At 34.2% G+C, this 20274-nt stretch overlaps 1 protein-coding gene across 1 annotated transcript in view; it reads right to left on the bottom strand.

The window, feature by feature from the left end:
- LRP1B (LDL receptor related protein 1B) overlaps positions 1-20274 on the bottom strand; it is a 2023931-nt gene that overhangs the window by 691078 nt on the left and 1312579 nt on the right. The window contains exons 26-29 of the mRNA XM_058301027.2: positions 18766-18930; positions 18238-18482; positions 2853-2984; positions 1303-1530 (exon numbers count right to left, since the gene is read on the bottom strand). Of these exons, the coding sequence (XP_058157010.1) occupies positions 1303-1530; positions 2853-2984; positions 18238-18482; positions 18766-18930 (770 nt within the window). The remainder of the gene's footprint in view (positions 1-1302; positions 1531-2852; positions 2985-18237; positions 18483-18765; positions 18931-20274) is intronic.

The following is a 20274-nucleotide window of genomic DNA, read 5'->3' as shown; positions in this document are numbered from 1 at the left end:
GGCATTCTTTTTTTAAATCCAATCTAACAAAGATTATTCAACCATTCCTGCCCTACCCCCACCTACTATGTAAAAATTCATCTTCTGAGAGGAAATCATTGCATTATCTTTTTAAGACATGTTCTTCTGTTCGGTCAAGTTTGACAAATATTTGAACAAGCCTGTATCCAATTCATTAAGAAGTTGCTTTAACAATACTAACCTGATGATTATAAAGAGCTACCCTAAATACAAGAGTATTTTAGTGGTCAAATATTTCTCAGATCTACTAAAGGAACTTACGCCACCTTCTAGGATTATCTTTGGAAAACTTTTAAAAAACACTATGTATTTAAAATCCGCACTTCTTAATCCTTTTATTAAGAGATTGATGATGCTCAAATAAGGTTTGATTTTAAATTTTCAGGGCTCTTCAAAGTATAGGTGTTTTAAATATCTATATGGATTACTGATTACCCCTTTCCTCCATCTTCCTCCAAATCACCCTGCCATGCTTACAGGGGATATGAAGTTGGAAAGAAGATTTATCTTGCTTCATTTTGAGAAAGTGATGTTAGTGCAGTCCTAAGTAAAAAGTAGATGCTCAATGAAAACGTCAATGAAAACGCATTCAATAAAATAATAATAACCAACCCAGAAATCACAATATGACAAAATTAAAGCAAAGATTAGGAAAATTCATGATAAATGTTTAAAATATTCAACCACTACATTTATATTTATGTTTCATTTCAGCTAACTTTTCTATTTTGGGGAAAATAAAAGCTACTCTTTTTAGTGGTTAATACAAAAAGCATTTTCTGAAAACCTATGATTCAACCTGCTGGTTCAGGAGATGGATAGAACAGGTTTTCTGCCTTATTTGTGTTGTCTGTTTCTGTAGAAAGAAGTGCAAAAGGAAACTATAAATAAACTTGAGTCCACAGGAAGAAAACAGTCCTTCCCAAGATCCCATCTTTTCTCTATACAACTACAACTATTTGCCCATCAGCAAAAACAAGTCTCCAAATCTGTTTAATTTAGAAATTTGTTTTAAGGAAGTCCATTCTGAAATTTTTCTTTTCCTGGAAGTAAATTTCTAGCATCAGACTAGACTAATATATGCAATCTGATTATAGCACTCTATACTCTTGAGGATGTAGCATATTATTAAATCTCTCAATAATTAATTTCCAAACAGTCAAATAACAGAGTGGAATAATGGAGAAGGAATACAAAAAAGACTTGTGATTATTACAAAGTGAGTAACAAACTTTTTGTTGTTGTTGATAGGTAAAGTTTTAACATGTACAAATCAATTACCTCTTGAAATAACAGTTTCTAACCCAGTTCCATTAATAAAGGCCCGTTTAATGGTTTGTGTCTTAATATCTGTCCAGTATAAACGTTCCTCAGATGCATCGAAATCTATCACTGTAACATCATCAATATCAGGGACTGTAAAAGCCGTGATAAAGTTAAAATATGGATTGTCAATATCCACTCCTCTGATTTCAGAACGCCTTGCATAAAGAAGAAATTTTTTCATTTCTAGAAAAGAAATAGAAATTAAGTGTTTTTCTCAAGATGGCAAGTTTAAAATAGTGCAGAATTTCTAAAATATTGCATACCGATGATTTAATATTTTTAACCCTAGAAAATAATGATCAAAATTTGATAGAAACATTAAGGCATAAATGACATTAATTTTTAATTAAGGTGCTTGATAGAAACATGTAAACAATTTAGAATCCTTAAGACATTCATTTTTGTTTAGCAAGAAATGCAAAGAAATTCTCAGTAATCTATTTTGGAATTTTAAACAAACAACTAAAGTACATGAACTCTACGCATGTCAAACAACTGTATTTTTTTCTTTGTACATAATTATAGCTTAAAATTGCATTGCATGACTTGAATTCAAAGGAAATTAAGTACTGCTTTTAAAAATCATTTTCATGTATACCCTCCCAAAAATTAGGGATCAAATCATTTAAAGCATGCCTTTAAAGTACAATTTTGTAAATTGTTAGTAACTATAATAACATTGTGAAACATTGTATCATTTCACTTCCATAGGCACCTTTCTGGTACTGAGCTTTGAAATATCAGTGGATCAACTGATAGAAATAGAAGTCACAAGTATTCTATTCTTTTATAGTTCTCCTTTGGGGTTATTGTTGTTGGTTGAGAGTTATTTTATTGCTTAACATTAAAGCCGCATGTACTTAGCTTACTGTGGTAACATATGGTGAGTACATTCTCCTTTCTGTTCTTAAATGTGATTTATTTGCAAATAAGCAAACATTACTAAAATTAAAATCTCTGCTGAAGTTCATCCACAAATTTTATCATCAATTTTTAGTTTAAATGTGCTGTTTAAATATTTTTATGAGCTTTTCTAGGTATGTATTTTACTTCATTTTTTCTCGGTTTCAAGTCAATACCCACTACAAAGCGATGCGAAATTGACTTTAGAAGAAGAGCAGTAGGAGATTAAAGCTGTTAAGTAGCTCTTTGTTATGCAGTTTACCTACATCATCATTTTCTGATAATGCACTTTCACTTACAAATCTCTCTGGTTTGCAGAGATAAATTCTGCTAACACACCAAATAAGAAAGAGCTGGGAAAAAATGAATCCAGTAATAAATAGTAAAGTGCATCATATCACATATTTAAAGAATTTGTTAGTCGCCCAAAAAAGTAGATGAATCATCAATTGTGTCTGGAAATAGTTCCACCTAAAATGATTTTAAGCATGGTAAAACCTCTTCTGCTCTACTTTCAGTAAAATCTAAACACTAACACAGTATAAGTGAATTCAGTTTGGCCTTTTGATAAGAAGGTATAAGCAATGGTATAAGCAATTTACCATAGCAGGTCTTCTTGTCTGAGGAAAGCTTCATCAGGTGGGGGCACGCACAAGCAGCACTCCTGTTATGATTGATCAGACACATGTGGGAGCAAGGGCCTTTGCCGTCATGAGCTGCACAAGGATTAGGAGCTGTAATTATACAGGGAAATATTAACAGTGAGAGGAAGAATGTATTAGGGAACCTCAAAAGTTGACAGTGGTTATTCACTTAAGGAATCAAAGTGAAGTTCCCTACACAGCACCCATTGCTTGGATGCTTAATATGACAATAATTGACAATCATACACAGCAATTATATTAATATAAACAGTTTTCCTCGTCAAAGGTTTAACAACTAAAACAACTCTTCCATTTCCTCTAAGATGAATGGCAAGCATCCTATTACCTTAGAAACAAAGGTTCTTAAAGGATTTGGTTGGAGTTAGAGTCAGGAGTAATTATTGAACTTAATATATAATTAATTCAGGTAGATTATAATCCAAAAATTGGGGGTTCTAATGGATATCTTTATTTTCCTAACCTACCATATAGATTCCCTTTTTGCCTTAGCCATACCACTCTTAAAACTTTCCCTAGAAAACTCCTTTTACATTTATATGTTTCCTTCAGGCCAGTGGATCTTTTTCCAAATCAGGGTCAATATGAAGTAATGTTTGTCTTCCTTCTTTGCTAAATCACCTACTTCTTCATTGCCACTTTCTTATATTAAATTGATTCTATGGCTAATAAATACCTATATTTAATAAATCCCATTGTGCAAATAATTCATGGTTTATTCAAATTTAGAATGGAATGCTAAATTTTATAGTTCAATGCATTCTCTCAATATTCTGCATTTTTTTTCCATCTTGTCTTTCACAAGCAAAATTTTAATCTCAATTGATCAAATGTTATCTTAAATCTTACTTTTATAGGGTCCATGGAGAATATTTAGAGTGAAGCTACTAATTTGGAGGCAGAAAAGAGTGACACCTTCTGGCCATCACCTGCAATATTTTAATTTTCAACAAATGGTGTCTTCCTAAAGGTGGACCTAGTGCTCAGAGTATCTAATATCAGTCCTGTAGATTAAAGAGTAAAATTCAAGCAGATATAATAAATTGTAATAGATATGGGAAATAAGTGAATTTGATAAATGATGTGGCTTTTGGCTTTTTCAAGATAGATGGCCAGATGTTCCTATTTGCAATATCATCAGAGGACTTCCTTAATGCTATACCATCAGCTTTTAAAGATGATTATCTACAAGGCCAACTACATTTTTCAGAAACTTCAAGTTTCCAGAAAAAAAGATCTTCAAAAACATTAACGCATCATTCACAGCAAAGTTCTCAGGGTTATGCAGAGATAAGTATAGGGATAGGTAGAATTAAAAAAAAATAACAACGAATTCATCACGTTTCTTTGAGTAAACCTATAGCGTAAACAGATCTCAAAAGACATGGCAGTCCTTAGCACCTTCCCCAAAAGATCAAAATAATCTATCTTTGCACTTGGTGAAAAATAAACAAATAAAAGAAAAAGAAGTCTCAGAAGCAACTCATTAGCCAAAGAAAATCAACTAAGAACAAAAATATCAGAAAAGAGTGATAGCTATATTCCTACAGGGTGTTATTCTATCACAAAGAGTAAACACCATGTAATATACTCTTTCTTCTCTTTGGTTTTCTTTATTATATTTGGAGCTCTAAGGAATTGTAAGTTAGAGAAGCAAAAGTGGAGTACTGAAGAGACTGGCAAAATGTGTTGCTGGAGAGGAGGAAGGAAGAAGTTGCACTGGTGGGGAACTGTCAGAGACCAGGAACAGGGTCTACATAGCTGTGGTAAACAGAAAGAGAAAACTCACACTTTTGAATACTAGAAAGAAAAAGAAAAGAGGATGAGGATGAAGGAAAACAGAAGAAAAGGAGAAAAGGAAAGGGAAAGAGGAAGGAGAAGGAGGAGAAACTTGTTCAAAAACATTGGCAAAGGAAATGCTACTCTTCCCAGGGAAATTAAAAACATAACCCATGACACCCCAATGGTAGGCACTTTAAAGATCACTATTTTTCATCTAGAATCATACTGACTCTTATTGACATGCTACAATTGTGATAAAATAATTTTTAAATGCGAGGATAAGATATTACACTTCCACATACATAATAAAAGTTATATTGGTTTTGTTGCCCAATATCTGCATGGATGATAACACTGCGATTTACAATTCACAATATTTTGTATTTTGTTCTTTACAACATGGAATATCCACGAAGAATTTTTATTTTCCGTTATCATCTCTTCTTATCTTGAAATAATGCTGTTTAATCCCCTTAAAGTTTCTTTCCAACCATGCATTTGAACACATGGATTCTAATGATCAGATTAGAAGATTTGGTTTGCAATACTCACCTTTTAATGTATTGCAGGAATTAGCAAACAATAACCCCTGGGCCAAATCTATCTGGTCCATCTCCTTTTTTTGGAAATAAATTTTTATTGGAACTCAGCCATGTTAATTAGTTTATATAATATCTATGGCTGCTTTCATACTACAATAGTAGAATTAAATAATTTCATTAGAGACCATATAGCCTACAAAGCCTAAAGTATTTATTACCAAACCCTTTGCAGAAAACATTTGCCAACCCCTGATAGAAAGCAATTAAGTATTTTATGAGAAATACTATTACAAAATCCAATATCCATACAGAGGTAATAAACTCCTATAAGACCAACGCAATCCCATTTATTTATATACAGGAGATGGGGGAAAATGGCCTGCCAATGGACTGCTATAAGCAACGCTGACAGATGAAATTTAATTATAGCTGAGCTGATTGGGATCCCTAGTAATTCATATTGTCTAAACAGAAGCTGACCAAAGGACCACATAAACACCTCAGATACACTACCCCTCTTATATTTAACCATGCAATGAATTATTTATGAAGGGCCTATTTATTCTAGATACAATGAAAAACACTGGGTTATGAGTAAACAAGATATAATTCCTAAACCAAGGAGCTTAAGATCCTGTACTCTCTATAATTCATTCTCCCCAACTCAATGTACCTGGCTCAGTTTAGGTTCTAGCCATCTCTTTTCTAGATTATCACAATAACCTACTAACTAATCTCAGTTTCCATTCTATCCCCACTTGAATCCACTCTCTCCCTTGCATGTAACTATTTTTCTGAAACAGACACTTGATCACATATCTGCCTTGCTTAAAGACTGTGGACAGTTTCCCAACATCTACAGCACAGTTTCAGCTTATCTTTTACTATTTTCTCAAAACTTTTTGGTTCGAGCCAGGCTGGGATACCCACTATTCCCATTCACCCTACAGTTCTTTTACCTGACCCATTCTCTGCTTACTTTTATTATTTATGCCATCAATTTTCCAAGCTTACAAAAGTATAAATTCAAAATCTTTTTTTTTTCATTTCTCTTGTACTCCCATATTTAATTAGTTGTCAAGTCTTGTTAGACTGGCTCTGATATGCATTTCCTTCTTTCCATTGTTTATCTCTACTTTTCCAACATAAAGTTTTATTTCCTTACTTTTCAATGACCCTTAGAGCCATGTAATTGGTACCCTGTGGTACTGCCATCATATACCAACCTCTTTCTAAGATTCCCACCTATTTTCCAGCCCCATCTATCACTTACCCTCTAGATACACATCATGAACCTGTTAAAGTATACTCGCCATTGCTCCCTGAATATACATAGCTTTCCTTTTTGCACCTTTCTATCATGTCCTTTTCTTTTTCCAGAATTCTATGGCCACCAACTTAACATCAATCTGCTTTCATGACCTACCTGAAGTCATTCTTTTTCCATGAAACACTTTCTAATGAAACCAGCTAGTACTGATTTCTCTCACCCCTAAATATTAGTTTTAATTATTGTCCATATATCATTAGTAAATTTATAGTTTACTATCCTATTATCTAATTTGTCTGACATAAAGATGCATATATTTTATATAAATATACACAGATCTCTTAGTTAACCCAGGTGTTAGCAAGCTGTAATTGGAAAAGGCCAAAAAATTTCAAATAAAACTTTAATTACAAAAACAGAGAAAGAACTGAATTGGCTGATACAAATGATTTGCTGGCCTCTGGATAGATTGTAAGTGTTATGCAAACAGCAATTATGTGTTATGTGTATGTCCATTGTTTCTTCCTTAAATTTCTATTTATGATGTTTTGGCTAATGTGTCTCCTTGACCAGATAATGGTGTTCAGTTATGTATACATTGATTGTTTCTTCCTTAAATTTCTATGGTTTGGTTGATGTGTCACCTTGACCAGGTAATGGTTCCCAGTTGTTTAGTCAAGCAAGCACTGGGCTAATTGTAATACAAGGACATGTAGGGGACTTAAACATCAGTGAACTAATGGCATTTATGACTGATTATATCTACAGTGAACTAAAGAGACTGCCATCAGCAATGAGCAACTGTTCATCCAGTCAGTTGAAGGCCTTACAAGGAGAAGTGATTTCAGCATTCATTGAGAGAATTTTCATCTCTGCTTCAGATAGACAGCATCTCCTGGGGAATCATTGAGGACTTTTCCTGGCTTGCAGTCTGCCCTATGGAATTTGGACTTGTGCATCCCCATGGTTGCATGAGACAATTTCATAAAATCTCATACTATTTACAGGTATCTCCTTTCGGTTCTGTTTCCCTAGAGAACACTGACTAATATACTATGGTATCATTACTGTGTTAGGCTTAGGGACATTTGTATGAGCATTCATATGCATGCTCATTAAAGTATGTGGGTATATGTTCTAAAATGGCAGCAGTGTAAAAATTTGGAAGGTGAAATAATCCTCTAAAGCATATCATAGCTGCAAGTGAGAAGATTAAATAATGCATATCTATAATACCTTTTAGGAGAACCAAATGTTAATTATGCAATCACAGAAGACGATGTGTGCCTTATAAGAAAACAGTATCATTAAAGATACTTTCATATATCTTGAAAATTGTGTTTAATTAGAGTCCATTTCTCGCCAACAAAAACAATCTAAATCAAACAATTATTTTATCAAGTAAATTCAAATAAAATATATGCAAATCTTGATGCAATATATATCAAGGAGAGTGTTTCTCAACCAGAGGTGACTGAAGGTGGGGAATTTTGTCCTCCAGGACACATTTGGCAATGTCTGCAGTCATTTTTGATTATCACAACTGGGTAGTACTTTTGACATCTAGTGAGTAGAGACTAGGGATGCTGGTAAACATCCTACAATGTCCAGGACAGCCCCTACAGCCAAGAGTCATCTGGCCCAAAAGTTCTGAGGTTGAAAAACCTTGATCTAGAAGCAGAGCTATGGATTCTGAACCTTAATCAAGTGTTCTAAATCACTAAAGGTTTGTACATTTGAAGCACATACATCAAATTAATGCCAAGGAAGAAAGGATTTTATAATTGCTTTTTTATTAACCCTTTCCCCTGATCCAAAATGAATTTTATAGTACCATAGTAAAAGAACAATTTATAAACACTATTAAACTTATTACCCTCAAGCAAATTCATTGTGGATCAGTTCTTTGACATTGGATTGTATTTTGCCAAAGAAATAATGCCATAATGCCATTTAATCATTTCAGGAGAACCAACAAAACCTGTTAAATTCATAGTAAAACCATAATGTGGTTTTACTGTGATACTGAAGGATTTCTTAAGATACTAAATTAGGGGCTAGTCCATATCATTGGTACTGAGAGTTGGTCCTATGTGTTACAAGAGGGAAGTAAAGAGGAGAATATGAGTTCCATTTTGAGTTTTTATATCAACATTTGGAATGAAGTGGTAAAGTATCTTTGGCACATTTTCACCTCTCCATTGTTAATTTCTTCTATCTTTTCCACTAGATTCTCAGTACTGCATGATAGTCTAAGCACCTGCTAAAGTAGCTTCTTCATAGGTTTACTCAAATCTCAAAAATTCCTCCTTGCTTTGATAGCTCCTGCCTCTCACTTCACCTCAGTCAGAAGTCTCATCCCCTCAAAGTTGTTGATATCATCTAAAAGTAAAGGTAAAAACATTTTGATTTCACTAATTCACACTAACAACTTTTTTTCACAATATTAGCATCTTAAAATAGGATGTATGCTAAATGAAATAAATCTGCAACTGAAAGTATGTAAATATATAAAATAAAGAGACACTATTAAGGCAAAAGGGTAGAACATTTTTTGGAAAGTTAATAATGCATAGGAATGTAGGATATGCACACAAACACAAGGAGTCTGCCTCCAGAATCATGCTGTTGATTATTATACCCTAAGGTTAAAGTTATCTTTCTTGTACTTATATTCTGTTGGCTTAATAATATAGTTCTCTTGCTTAATAAATTATGTTTTTTAGTAAATGATTTGGAAATTCATACAGTATCTAATATCAGACATATTTAGGGTCACTAGGATATATGCAAACTGAATATATCCTAGTGATCCTAAATATATTCCCACTGAATTGATCTCACTGAAATTATGGTTGACCTTTCTTCAAGTTGCCAAGTTCAATGGATAACTTTTATATTTTTATCTTTCTCAATAGCTCTGTGGCAGTTAACACTGTCCACTACTGTCATTCTAAAACTCCTTCCTCAAATTTTTATGGCTACACTCCATTTTGGCCTGGAACCTTTTGAGAAATTTCTCAGGGTTCTACCTTACTTTTCCTTGAATTTTGGTGTTCTCCAGGGCTTCGTCTTTCCCTGTTTTCATCTTTAATATTCGTAGGAAATTTTATCCATCTTCTTGTCTTCAGCCTACAATTGAATGGCTCCCAAAATTCTAGCTACAGCCCCAACTTTTCTTGCTTTTTTTACCTTGAATATTCAATTGAATCCCAAAAGTACCTCAAATTCAAAATTAATTTTTAATATTTTTAAACTTTTTCAGTGTATCCTTTAAACCAGGTGTCAGCAAACTATGGCCTGTGGACTAATATCACCCTGTGAGCTATTATTACAAGTGGATAACAGAAAATCAAATAAAAAATAATATTTTATTGACACATGAAAATTCTATGAAATTCAAATTTCAGTGTCCATAAATTAAGCTTTATTGCCACACAACCACACTCATTCATTTCCTAATGACTGTTTTCGTGCTATAACAGCAGAGTTGTAGTTGCAACAGAGAGTGCATGGCCCACAAGGCCTACAATACTTAACCACCGATGCTTTCGTAGAAAAATTTTGCTGACCCCTCCCTTAAGTCAACTCCCACAGTGTTTCTGTTACACTTTGTTGGTGAAGCCAATTACAAAAAACTGGAAATCTAAAGCCATCCCCAATTCTCCTTCACTCCTCAGCTACCCACCCCTCACAACAAACCAATCACTATTTTTTTCAATTGACTTTGCTTTAAATATATCTCAAGGATAATATTCTCTCTTTTCTCACGGCCATTTCCCAGATTTTGCCACCAGCCGACCTCTTGATCAGTGAGGTAGTTTCCTTAACCAGTCCCCTACTTCTATTTCTCTCTCTCTAATCTATCCCTTGTATATATGGAGTCAAGTTTCTAGCACACAAATCTTGATATTTTTCTCCTTCCCTTAGGGCAATTATTCTTAAGAAAGCATCAGCATCAGCATCCCCTGGGCACCTGTGAAAAATGAAAATTTCCAAGGCCTACCTACTGAATTAGAGACTATGAGGTTGGGGCCCAGCAATCTGTGTTCTAACAAGCCTTCCAGGTAATTTTGATGACACTCAAATTTAAGATCAGTGGAGCAATAGAGGATCAAAATCTAAATTTCTTTGTAAGGAACCATTTAAGTCCCACCATGATCTGATCTCTCCCCAACCTTGTTTCCCAATGTATCCCTTCCTTAATTGTAGCTGTCTCAACCTGCAAATGAGGGAATAAGATCCCAGCATTAAGTAACTTGACTCAGATAACAAAGGTATTGAGTGACAAGGGAAGAAAAAGAATGAGGCTGTGATTGATTCCACAGTTTGGTCTGTTCCATTTCTAGACTATAAACTCCAAGAAAGTTAGGATCAGTTCATCAATGTTTTTTTTTTAATCTCCAATGCAAATGTGTCAATAAAATGTGACTCTCTATTGCCATCTGGTGATATGGTATAACAATCCCAGAGAGAATCAATATATATGAATTTAGTATCTTCTCTTTTCAGAGTTTAGTGGTTAAGCAAGAGATCTAAGGACAGACTCCCAGAGTTCAGATAAGGAGTCAATCAGTCCCTGCTATTAGACCATGAGCATTTAACATTTCTCTGCCTTAGGTTACTCATCTGTAAATCTGAGTTGTCAGTAGTCTTCCTTGTGGAATTGCAAATGAGAATTAGCAAGTGTTAGCTACTATCACTATTATACTTATTAGTATTGTCATTATAAAGGATTTAAGCTAGATTCTGTAGCTGTCACAAAGACACAAATGATACCACATTTCTCAAATATTTTATAATCTCTTTTGGAAGATAAGACATAATTAGGAAAAGATAAAATAACCATAACAAGCTCTATGTGCTAACAGAATCCTTATGGTGTCCACCATAAATGTAAAGGGGGTGAAATCTAAGTTGGTGTAAGAATTTACAGCTGTTATGTAGCTTTGAAACAAAAGGGTTACTCAGAAGAATTGTTCCTGCAAATTTTTATGCAGATTCAGACTAATACCTGTAAAGTACTAATAAAAACATGATATAGGTTCATACCGTCCTTATCATTACAAAGCCATGATTGTGAAATCATTTTAATTTAATGCTTAATCATGCAAGTCCAAATCTCATTATCCAAACAAGAACTAAGGTATGGTTCAAAACTGGCTTTTAGTAAGTTTTTGTCTTTATTGTTGCTTTTTAATATACACAAATTTATTCAATTAATAGCTGCATTTTACTGATAAAAATTATATTCAGGCTCAGTGACTTCATAAATGTACATTATTCATTTTTAGCTTAAGGGAAACATAATTTTATTGTTCTTGTTCATTATAAAAATAACAAATATATTTACTTAAATAACCTCTCTTTATAATAAGGAATAATTAACAATCTTCTATGTATTTACTAAGTAGGTGGCTGTAAATTATCAACTACATGTTATAAATTGATAATATATATCAGACGCAGAAAATACAGAATTTAGGTTAAAATGCCCAGTTCTCACTCCAGTTGATGGAATAGGGTGGATATATAAATCTTCAAAAAGTATCTGGAGACAAAATGTGACTATCCTAAGCAGTGTGAAAGTATAGTATATTTTCTGTGAAATTCTAGTTCCAAATTTCTTAATATTTTATATTCAAATATTTTACCTCAGTCCCCATGGTAGCTTGCACAGCAAAACTACTATTTTGCGCCATTTCTTCTTTATACTTTCTGCTTTTCTATCTTGGCACAGTGGATATATGCTTCAAACTACCTGCTTCATCTCCCATCTCTTCCTCCTCAATCTCATCTTCACTTCAATATGTTAACAGTATACCTAATAAATGCATCTTGCTGTCACTCCTGTTAGAATATTTTATCCCCACCTCCCCAATCCCTACCCTTTTGCCAATAGCACAAGTTCAAACACACTAGCCAGAACTTAGAGTTTTTCTGGAAACCAAGCAATAAGATGGAGGAAGGTGGGTACTGAGCTTCAGGGGCTCAGCCCTTTTCCCACGCTTCAACCAGAACACCTCCTAATTATTATTCCTGGAGTAAATCCAACTTGGTCATATCGTACTTCACTCTTTAAGTCCAGGGTTGGATTTAATTTATTAATATTACAGTTTGAATTCTGATATCAATAGCCTCATTTGGCTGCAGCTATTTTCTTACGTTTGTTTGTCGTATTCTACTAAGAACTCTGGTAGAATTAGGATGCATTATATATGTCTGTATGTGTGTGTGTGGACACGTATTTCATAGACATTCAAAAGTTATTTTTGCTCTAAAAAGAGCTTGATATGTGGAGTAGGTGTAGCTCAGTGGAGGAACGCCTGCCTCACATATACTAGGTCCCTGGTTAAATCCCCAGTACCTCCTAAGAGAAAGAATCCAGAGAGTGATCCAGCAGGTTGTCAGGTACCAGCTTGCACCTCATGACAAAGAAAAAAATAAAAATAGCTTAATGCAGGAAGACACAATTTCAATGGTGTTTGGTGATGATAAAGTTTCTTGGAATTGCTTATATCCATTGTATTTGTTTTTTTGGCAACTATAAACAAACATATGATTTGCTTTAAAAACCTACTTAGTATGACAAAAAGATTCATGAGTAGTACATGAATTAAAATTACTTATGATAAAATAGCAACCAATTAATATCAAACTAAATGTCCCATAGCAGATGGATAGTTAAGAACATTTTTATACTCATATATTATGTGAAAAATGTACTTATTAAAAATGAAATTTATAAGGCATCTGCAATAACAAAAGAAAGTTCTAATCCTAAGTGTAAAAGTTGAGATACAAAGTTTAAAATGCAGAATGATCTTAATTCTGAAGAGATAGGAAAGCTTTCTTAATTAAGAAAGGAATGAAGCATGGACCTTGCAGTTGGCCATGCTCATTGGAACCTTGCACTAGCTTTGACGAGATTTGTTTTTCGAAACGAGGTTATCTAACACTCTGAGCCTCCATTTTATTTATTTATTTTATTATAAAGTAGGAATAACTATTTTGTTAGATGGCTTTGAAGATTAGGGGGAAAGCGCACAGTAGTTCATCAATAAAAAGCAACAATTTATTATTTTGCTATTGTAAAATCTCTCTGGAAACAACTAGAAGACAAAACATCACAATATTTGTTGCCTTGGGAGTTGATAAAATGGGTAATCATTTTTTTCTGTTCACTGTATTTCTGTATTTTAATTTATCTATAATGAACAATTATTATTTATAACGTAAATAATTTTTTAAACATGGCACTTCTTTGAGTGAAAACTTATTATGCCATGCCCTGCACCAGGAGAAGTGTTGTTAGCTGGTAAAGTGAATGTGTGGAGAGAATATATTTGATAGTCTAATCATCTGCCTGATTCTACACCTGGATTCTCTTGAGGGATCAACAAAAGTTCTCTTCTTTAGAGTGGTGATTCAAATTTTTATTGGCATTTTTCATTAAGCAACTTAGTATGATGTGGAAAAGTACGCTATAAACGTCACTATGAATTATTTAAATGTGAAAAACATGTATCTAAAAGATGTCTCCAACAACCAATCCAATGTCCACATAGAAGAGGTGGCATTGGAATGGGAAAAGTGGACATAGTGGACGAAGGGTATGGGGAAAGGCAGGAAGAGATGAGAGGTGGAGGCGTCTTTGGGACATGGAGCTGCCCTGGATGGTACTTCAGAGGGAATCACCGGACATTGTAAATCCTCACAGGGCCCACTGGATGGAATGGAGGAGAGTATGGGCTATGATGTGAACCAATGTATATGAGGTGCAGAGGTGCCCAAAGATGTACTTACCAAATCCAATGGATGTGTCATGATGATGGGAACGAGTGTTGTTGGGGGGGGGGAGAGGGGGGGTGGGGGGATGGGGTTGAATGGGACCTCACATATATATTTTTAATGTAATATTATTACAAAGTCAATAAAAAATAAAAAAATTTTAAAAAAAAGTAAAAATCAGATAAATTAATTAATAAATGAATAAATCTGATCAATTCATTAATCTGATAAATCAGGCAAATTAATGAGAAATTAGTATTAATAAATTTATAATTGGTAAAATAAAGATTTATAAATATTGTAAATATATTTCCCTTTTTTAGAAGTTCTAGATTGTAAGCTCAGTGAAGATGTGCTTTTTCTTTGTAACCATTATTCTCAGGTCCTGCAAGCACCCTTACACGTGATGGATTGTTGGTTGTTCTTTTAATGAATGAATAAATTAACACAATTTCATATCAAAAAAAAAAAAAAAAAAAAAGATGTCTCCAAAGAAGTAATATAACCCAAATTTCAATTAAAAGGATCTAGGAAAATGATATGATTATAATAATTGTTAATTTAAAATCTGTCTGCTTATGCATATGTCTTAGTTTGCTGGGGCTGCTGTAACAAATACCACAACAAAAATAACTGCAATTTACTGTCTCAGAGTTCTGGGGTTTAGAAGTCAAAAATCAAGGAACCTAAGGTCAAGCTTCTCTTAGAGGGAAGAATCTGTTCCATGCTTCTCTCCTGGCCTCTGGTGGGTGGCCATCAGTCTATGGCATTCCTTGTTTGTGGCAACATCGCTCAATTTCTGCTCTGTCATATTGCTGACTAGCTCTGTCATATTGCTGACTAGCTCTGTCATATTGCTGACTAGCTCTCCTACCATCCATGGAACACCTACTCCTACTTGGTCTCATTCTAACTAATGACATCTTTAAATAGCATAATTCCAAATGGGGTCATTCACAGGACATGGGGTTAGGATTTTAGCATACCTGTTTTTGGATAAGGGAGGGTAGGGAGCACATTTCAATCCAATATGAAAAACACCATATAAACATATAGCATGTGTGAGGCACTGTTATAAGGACCATTCACATATTAACTCATGTTTAACCTGTTGGTATTAACGATTATTAAACTCATGTTTACTAGCTCCTATGATATAGCTACTATTTTTATTTCCAATTTACAGATCAGGAAACTAAGGCAAACAGAGGTTAAGTCGTAACTTGTCTAACATCATACATGGGGGATTTGAACCCATTCAGTTTGGCTTCTTTGTCTATGCCATTACTCATAAGCTCACCCCCTCATACTATAAAAAATTCTTTAAATTTACATTTAAAATACTTGTAATTCTTACTTCATGTTACTTTGCTTCACAAAAATTGTATTTGCTTCACAAAGCTTTGCCTGTTTCTTCCTAATCCCATATAAATACACTTGGAACAAAAAGGGTCTAACATTTTTTAAGAATTCTGCATGTGTCTGAAAATTTCTATAGATGATGAATGCTTACTTGTAGGAAAATTGGTAAAACTTATTTATTTCTTACTTGGAGGATTAGATAATTTCAAAGAATATTTTTAACCATTATTTCTTTAATTTATAATAGATATATTCCCATGATATAACACTGAATGTCATGTACTTAAAACATTTATTATTTTTCATGAACCTCACATGATTATTCAACAAAAAAACAGGGGTCTGATATTACTGTGCTTTTGTTAATGCTCATCCTTTGCCACCATTTTCATTATAATTCTATTAATACCCTTGGTAGTGAAATAGTCAGTATGTCCCTGCAACTTCCCTAGCAGTGGAAGTGTTACTTCACTGAAGCAGATAAAGAGGATGGATAATGACTGTTATAAGTTCAGTGATCCTTATAATAGGGAGAGGTAGAATGTGCTCTGGTCATTCTCAAAATTGGAAACTGACAGCATTTCATTCAGGAAATAGCAAGTTCTTTTTATAGATGACATTCTCTAAATCTATGTAAGTCCTAGACTATCTGTCCTGAATCCTGGGAAAATATGTTAAATTAACGCCATATAATAAAAGGTAGAGAAATCACATATAGATCATCTTTCCTGTTAAGTAAAGATGTCCCTCAACCAAATGAATTGCATTAAATTTTTCCCTTTCTAAAGATAGGGAAATGTTGGGAATGCTTAAAAGTATCATGTTCTTTCCCATTCCATGAATTTCCAAAAGGTCATGTCAAGGTTGGCAAACCAGAAAGCGCAGTCAGGAAATGAAATACATTGGTCCCTATACTGAGGGAGGGGCTTTATCCCATACATAGATCCAGCCATTTTTCATGGTCCAATTCAATTATGTTACCCTAAATTGCATAAAAGAAAACACAAAACAGTCCCTCCAAATCCAGAACAATCTGGGGGACAAAAATATAACTTTGCAAATACTTTAAAATTTCTAAAAATGAAAAGTAATCCTATTTTATAAGTGCTTGTCATCCACATACAGTGTTTGTTTATGACTAGTTTCCATGTTCAAAATAATTTTCTAGAGAATATTTTTTGCATTATGTTAGTCACCATTCTTGTGACAGAATCACCATTTCTCATATAATTCTATTTAGTTTTATTCAGTATATTCATGGAATGACTATAAGTGCAAAATTGAATAAACTGTTCTTTCTTCCTTCAATGTCCTCACACATTGCAGGTTATAGGATGAAGGGAGTCAAGGGATTAAAGTAATTATTCAGATAGTCTCGGACATGTAGAAATTCCCATGTGGCACAGATGGGTCAATTACCCACAAAAGTTGAAACTAAGAAATTGAGAGTATTTGAGAATAAATTAGATTCAATCAGGCTGTATTACAGTGGGAGCACAAAAACATTTACAGATGAGGAAATTTAGCTAAGAGAAATAGTAAATAGTAGCAAGGAGAATATAAGCCAAGCATTGAAGAAAGACACAGGAGAGTCATGGGATGCTGTGGACCACAGCAGTGGTTGTTTTCAGTGTAGGCTAGAATAAGATAGTATAGAACTAATTTAAAATAAGGCCTGAAGTGTGGTCCATCAAACAGAAATGCCAATGAACTGAAATAAGAACTACCATAACTCTGTCCAAATGAAAGTGGAAGAAAAAAGGAAAAAAAAAATGTGTGTTGCACAGAAGAGGGCCTGTTAGAATTATGTGTTTAAAATAACATAAATTAATGAAAAAGGGACATTATTTGCATTTAAATGAAATTTCCATAGGTTTTGGCTACAATGCCACAATGGGGAAGAGTTAGGCAAGAGGTATAAAAGCAAGAGTTGATGGTTTACCTAGTGGCCATGATACTGAAGAAAAACAAAAATGAAATGTGAAACTTGGGATAAGAACATTTGGCAAGGCTGAAGTGGAGGACAAGAGATCACAAAACCAAGATGAAGATTGCTACTGAATCAAAATGTTGAATTTCACATGGGGTGAGGTAGCCAACATGCTCATGTGGACGCACTTCTCTTAAAATGGAGACGCGCAGCCGATGGCTCCCTTTTTATCCACCACCCCACTCCACCCAATATGCTCGGCAGGGACTCTGTGGGCACTAACATAATGCTGTCCTCGGTGTTCTCTTCTAATTATCTGATCATACTCAGGTAATAGATGACACATCTGAGACTTTATCCTACTTTCCATATTGTCTTTTGTGATGCAATAGCAGTGACTAGGAATCGGAGTACTTAATGTTAAAGTTCTTAATTTCTAAGATTTCTCCATTTCTATATGAAAGAAATAAAAAGGAAAAGGGAAAAATATTCTGAGCTAATTAAAATATAAAGGCAGGAACCACAATATACTCACAATACAATATTCATGTAATATTAATGATTGTTACCTTAAAATATTTTACAGTTCAAATATTTTATGATTAAGGTAAAAATACTTTGTGTGTTTAATCTACGGCATGCACTTACCCTGTGGCTGACGACTGGGATGGTATATCTGAAGATCGAATGGTTGTGCACTGGTTTTTTGAATCACGCTGACGTTCTGCCCTGTCCACTTATTGGCTTTGGACAATGTGTTGGTTCTCCAGTCTGTCCAATAGACCTCACTCCCATAGAGAGACACAGCAAAGGGATGAGAAAGGTATTCATGACCACGAATGATTTCCATCATGCCAGTGCCATCATAGAGGGCTGAATATATAGCATCTGACCTATAGAAAGGTAAGGACACCAATACTTCATCAAGAGCCATTCACATAGCTAATATAACCATATTACTCAGAGAAATGCCAGAGAAAATATTTTTATAGGCCTGTATCTGATTAACAAAAACCAAAAAACAAAAGCCATAAAACCACCACTATCATAACAAAAAGAAACAAAAATAACCGATTTCAATATGTACATACATAGTGTGTGTACTTTATATAACATTTCTATCATAAATATTATTTGAGGAAGGTAAAAGAAAATAGAGAAGAGGTCATTTTAAACCTGGCATCTGTCCAAACAATCCTTTTTTCAAAGTGGTCCACAGTCAGTCCATTAGGCCAGGCCCCAGTTTTCATGTCTTTGTAGATGGTTTTTCTCTCTGCACCACTCATAGAGGCAGACTCAATGCGAGGAAAATTTGCATCCCAGTCTGTCCAGAAAAGAATTCTGAAAAAAAAAAAAAAATAATGCTTTTGTTTCAGTCATTCATTTCACAAATATTCATCGAGTGTCCAGTATATGCTAGGCACGGCTAGGTAAATAGTTGTGAGAGAACCAGATGTAATATCTACCCTCACAAGGTTTACTGTCTAGTCAGGGAGATAGACTAACTAAACACATGGATATATAATTACTTGTGAAATATTTAGAAGAAAATCTTCCTATGATAGAGAAGTTGAGTGAGCTACTTAGAGAAAATGACCAGGGAAAAAACTCTGAGGAGGTGATATTTAAATGGAAACTGAATGATCAGTAGAACAGTATAAAAAACATGGCATGCAGAAGACACGGCATATACAACCACCTTAACAGGGAAAGACTGAGATTACTTGAGAATCAGAAATAAGGCCAAAGTATCACAAGTCTAGCGAGTGTGGATGGGGCAGGGGACAAGATGAGGTTAAAGAGGGTAATTTTATAAGCTTATACCTTTTTTATTCCAAAGGTATAAAACATACATACCCTTTTAAATAGGGGAGAAAAGTAATAGAGGTAGTTTAGATATAGATATAGATAGATATAGAAGTTTTAATTATTCTGCCTGTTATACAGTGAACAGACCATAGCAGGGCCAGAACATAAGCATGTTGAGGGGTTATTTTAAAGGACCAGGCAAAAGATTATAGTGATCTAGAGTGTGGTGGTAGCAGTGAAGAAGTATCAAAGTGAATAGATTCAAAGTATATTTTGGAGATATAATTGCCAGGACTTGGTGATGGATTGAACGCGAGGAATAAGGTACAGAAAGGAACTGTGGAAGGCTGTCATTTTGTTGTTGTTGTTTGATCAAACTCAGACTGGGGATTGAGAGAGGTTGTACAGGGGGTTCCATGAACTGAAGTGGGAAAAACTGATAGAGGAACAGATTTGAAGAGAGGGGACTGAGGGAGGATGGGTATGGAAAGCAATCAGAAGTTTAATTTTGAATCTTTTGAATTTGAGATTTTACATCATCAAGGAAATATCCAGGAGGCTATTTAGTATGCCTAAACAAGGAGAAGTTCAAAGAAGAGACAGTTCTCGAGATATAAATTTGAAAGTCATCAGAATGATGATGGTATTTAGAGCCATAAGAATGGAATAAATCATATGACAGAAGGTATAGAGGGAAAACAGAAGGGAAATATATACCTTAATATATACAATCATGCTATTGCTAAAATACACCTTTTTATAATAATGTTGAAGATAATTATCTTTCCAAATACCACTTGCAACTCTCTCTATTAATAGTGCGCCAACAGTTCTGTACTAAAGGAATTAACTGCTTCATGTTTCATTTGCTTTCTA

This window comes from Dasypus novemcinctus, chromosome 7, assembly GCF_030445035.2.
Source record: "Dasypus novemcinctus isolate mDasNov1 chromosome 7, mDasNov1.1.hap2, whole genome shotgun sequence".
NCBI classification, from domain to species: Eukaryota; Metazoa; Chordata; class Mammalia; order Cingulata; family Dasypodidae; genus Dasypus; species Dasypus novemcinctus.
This window is presented reverse-complemented; position numbering and strand designations above follow the sequence as displayed.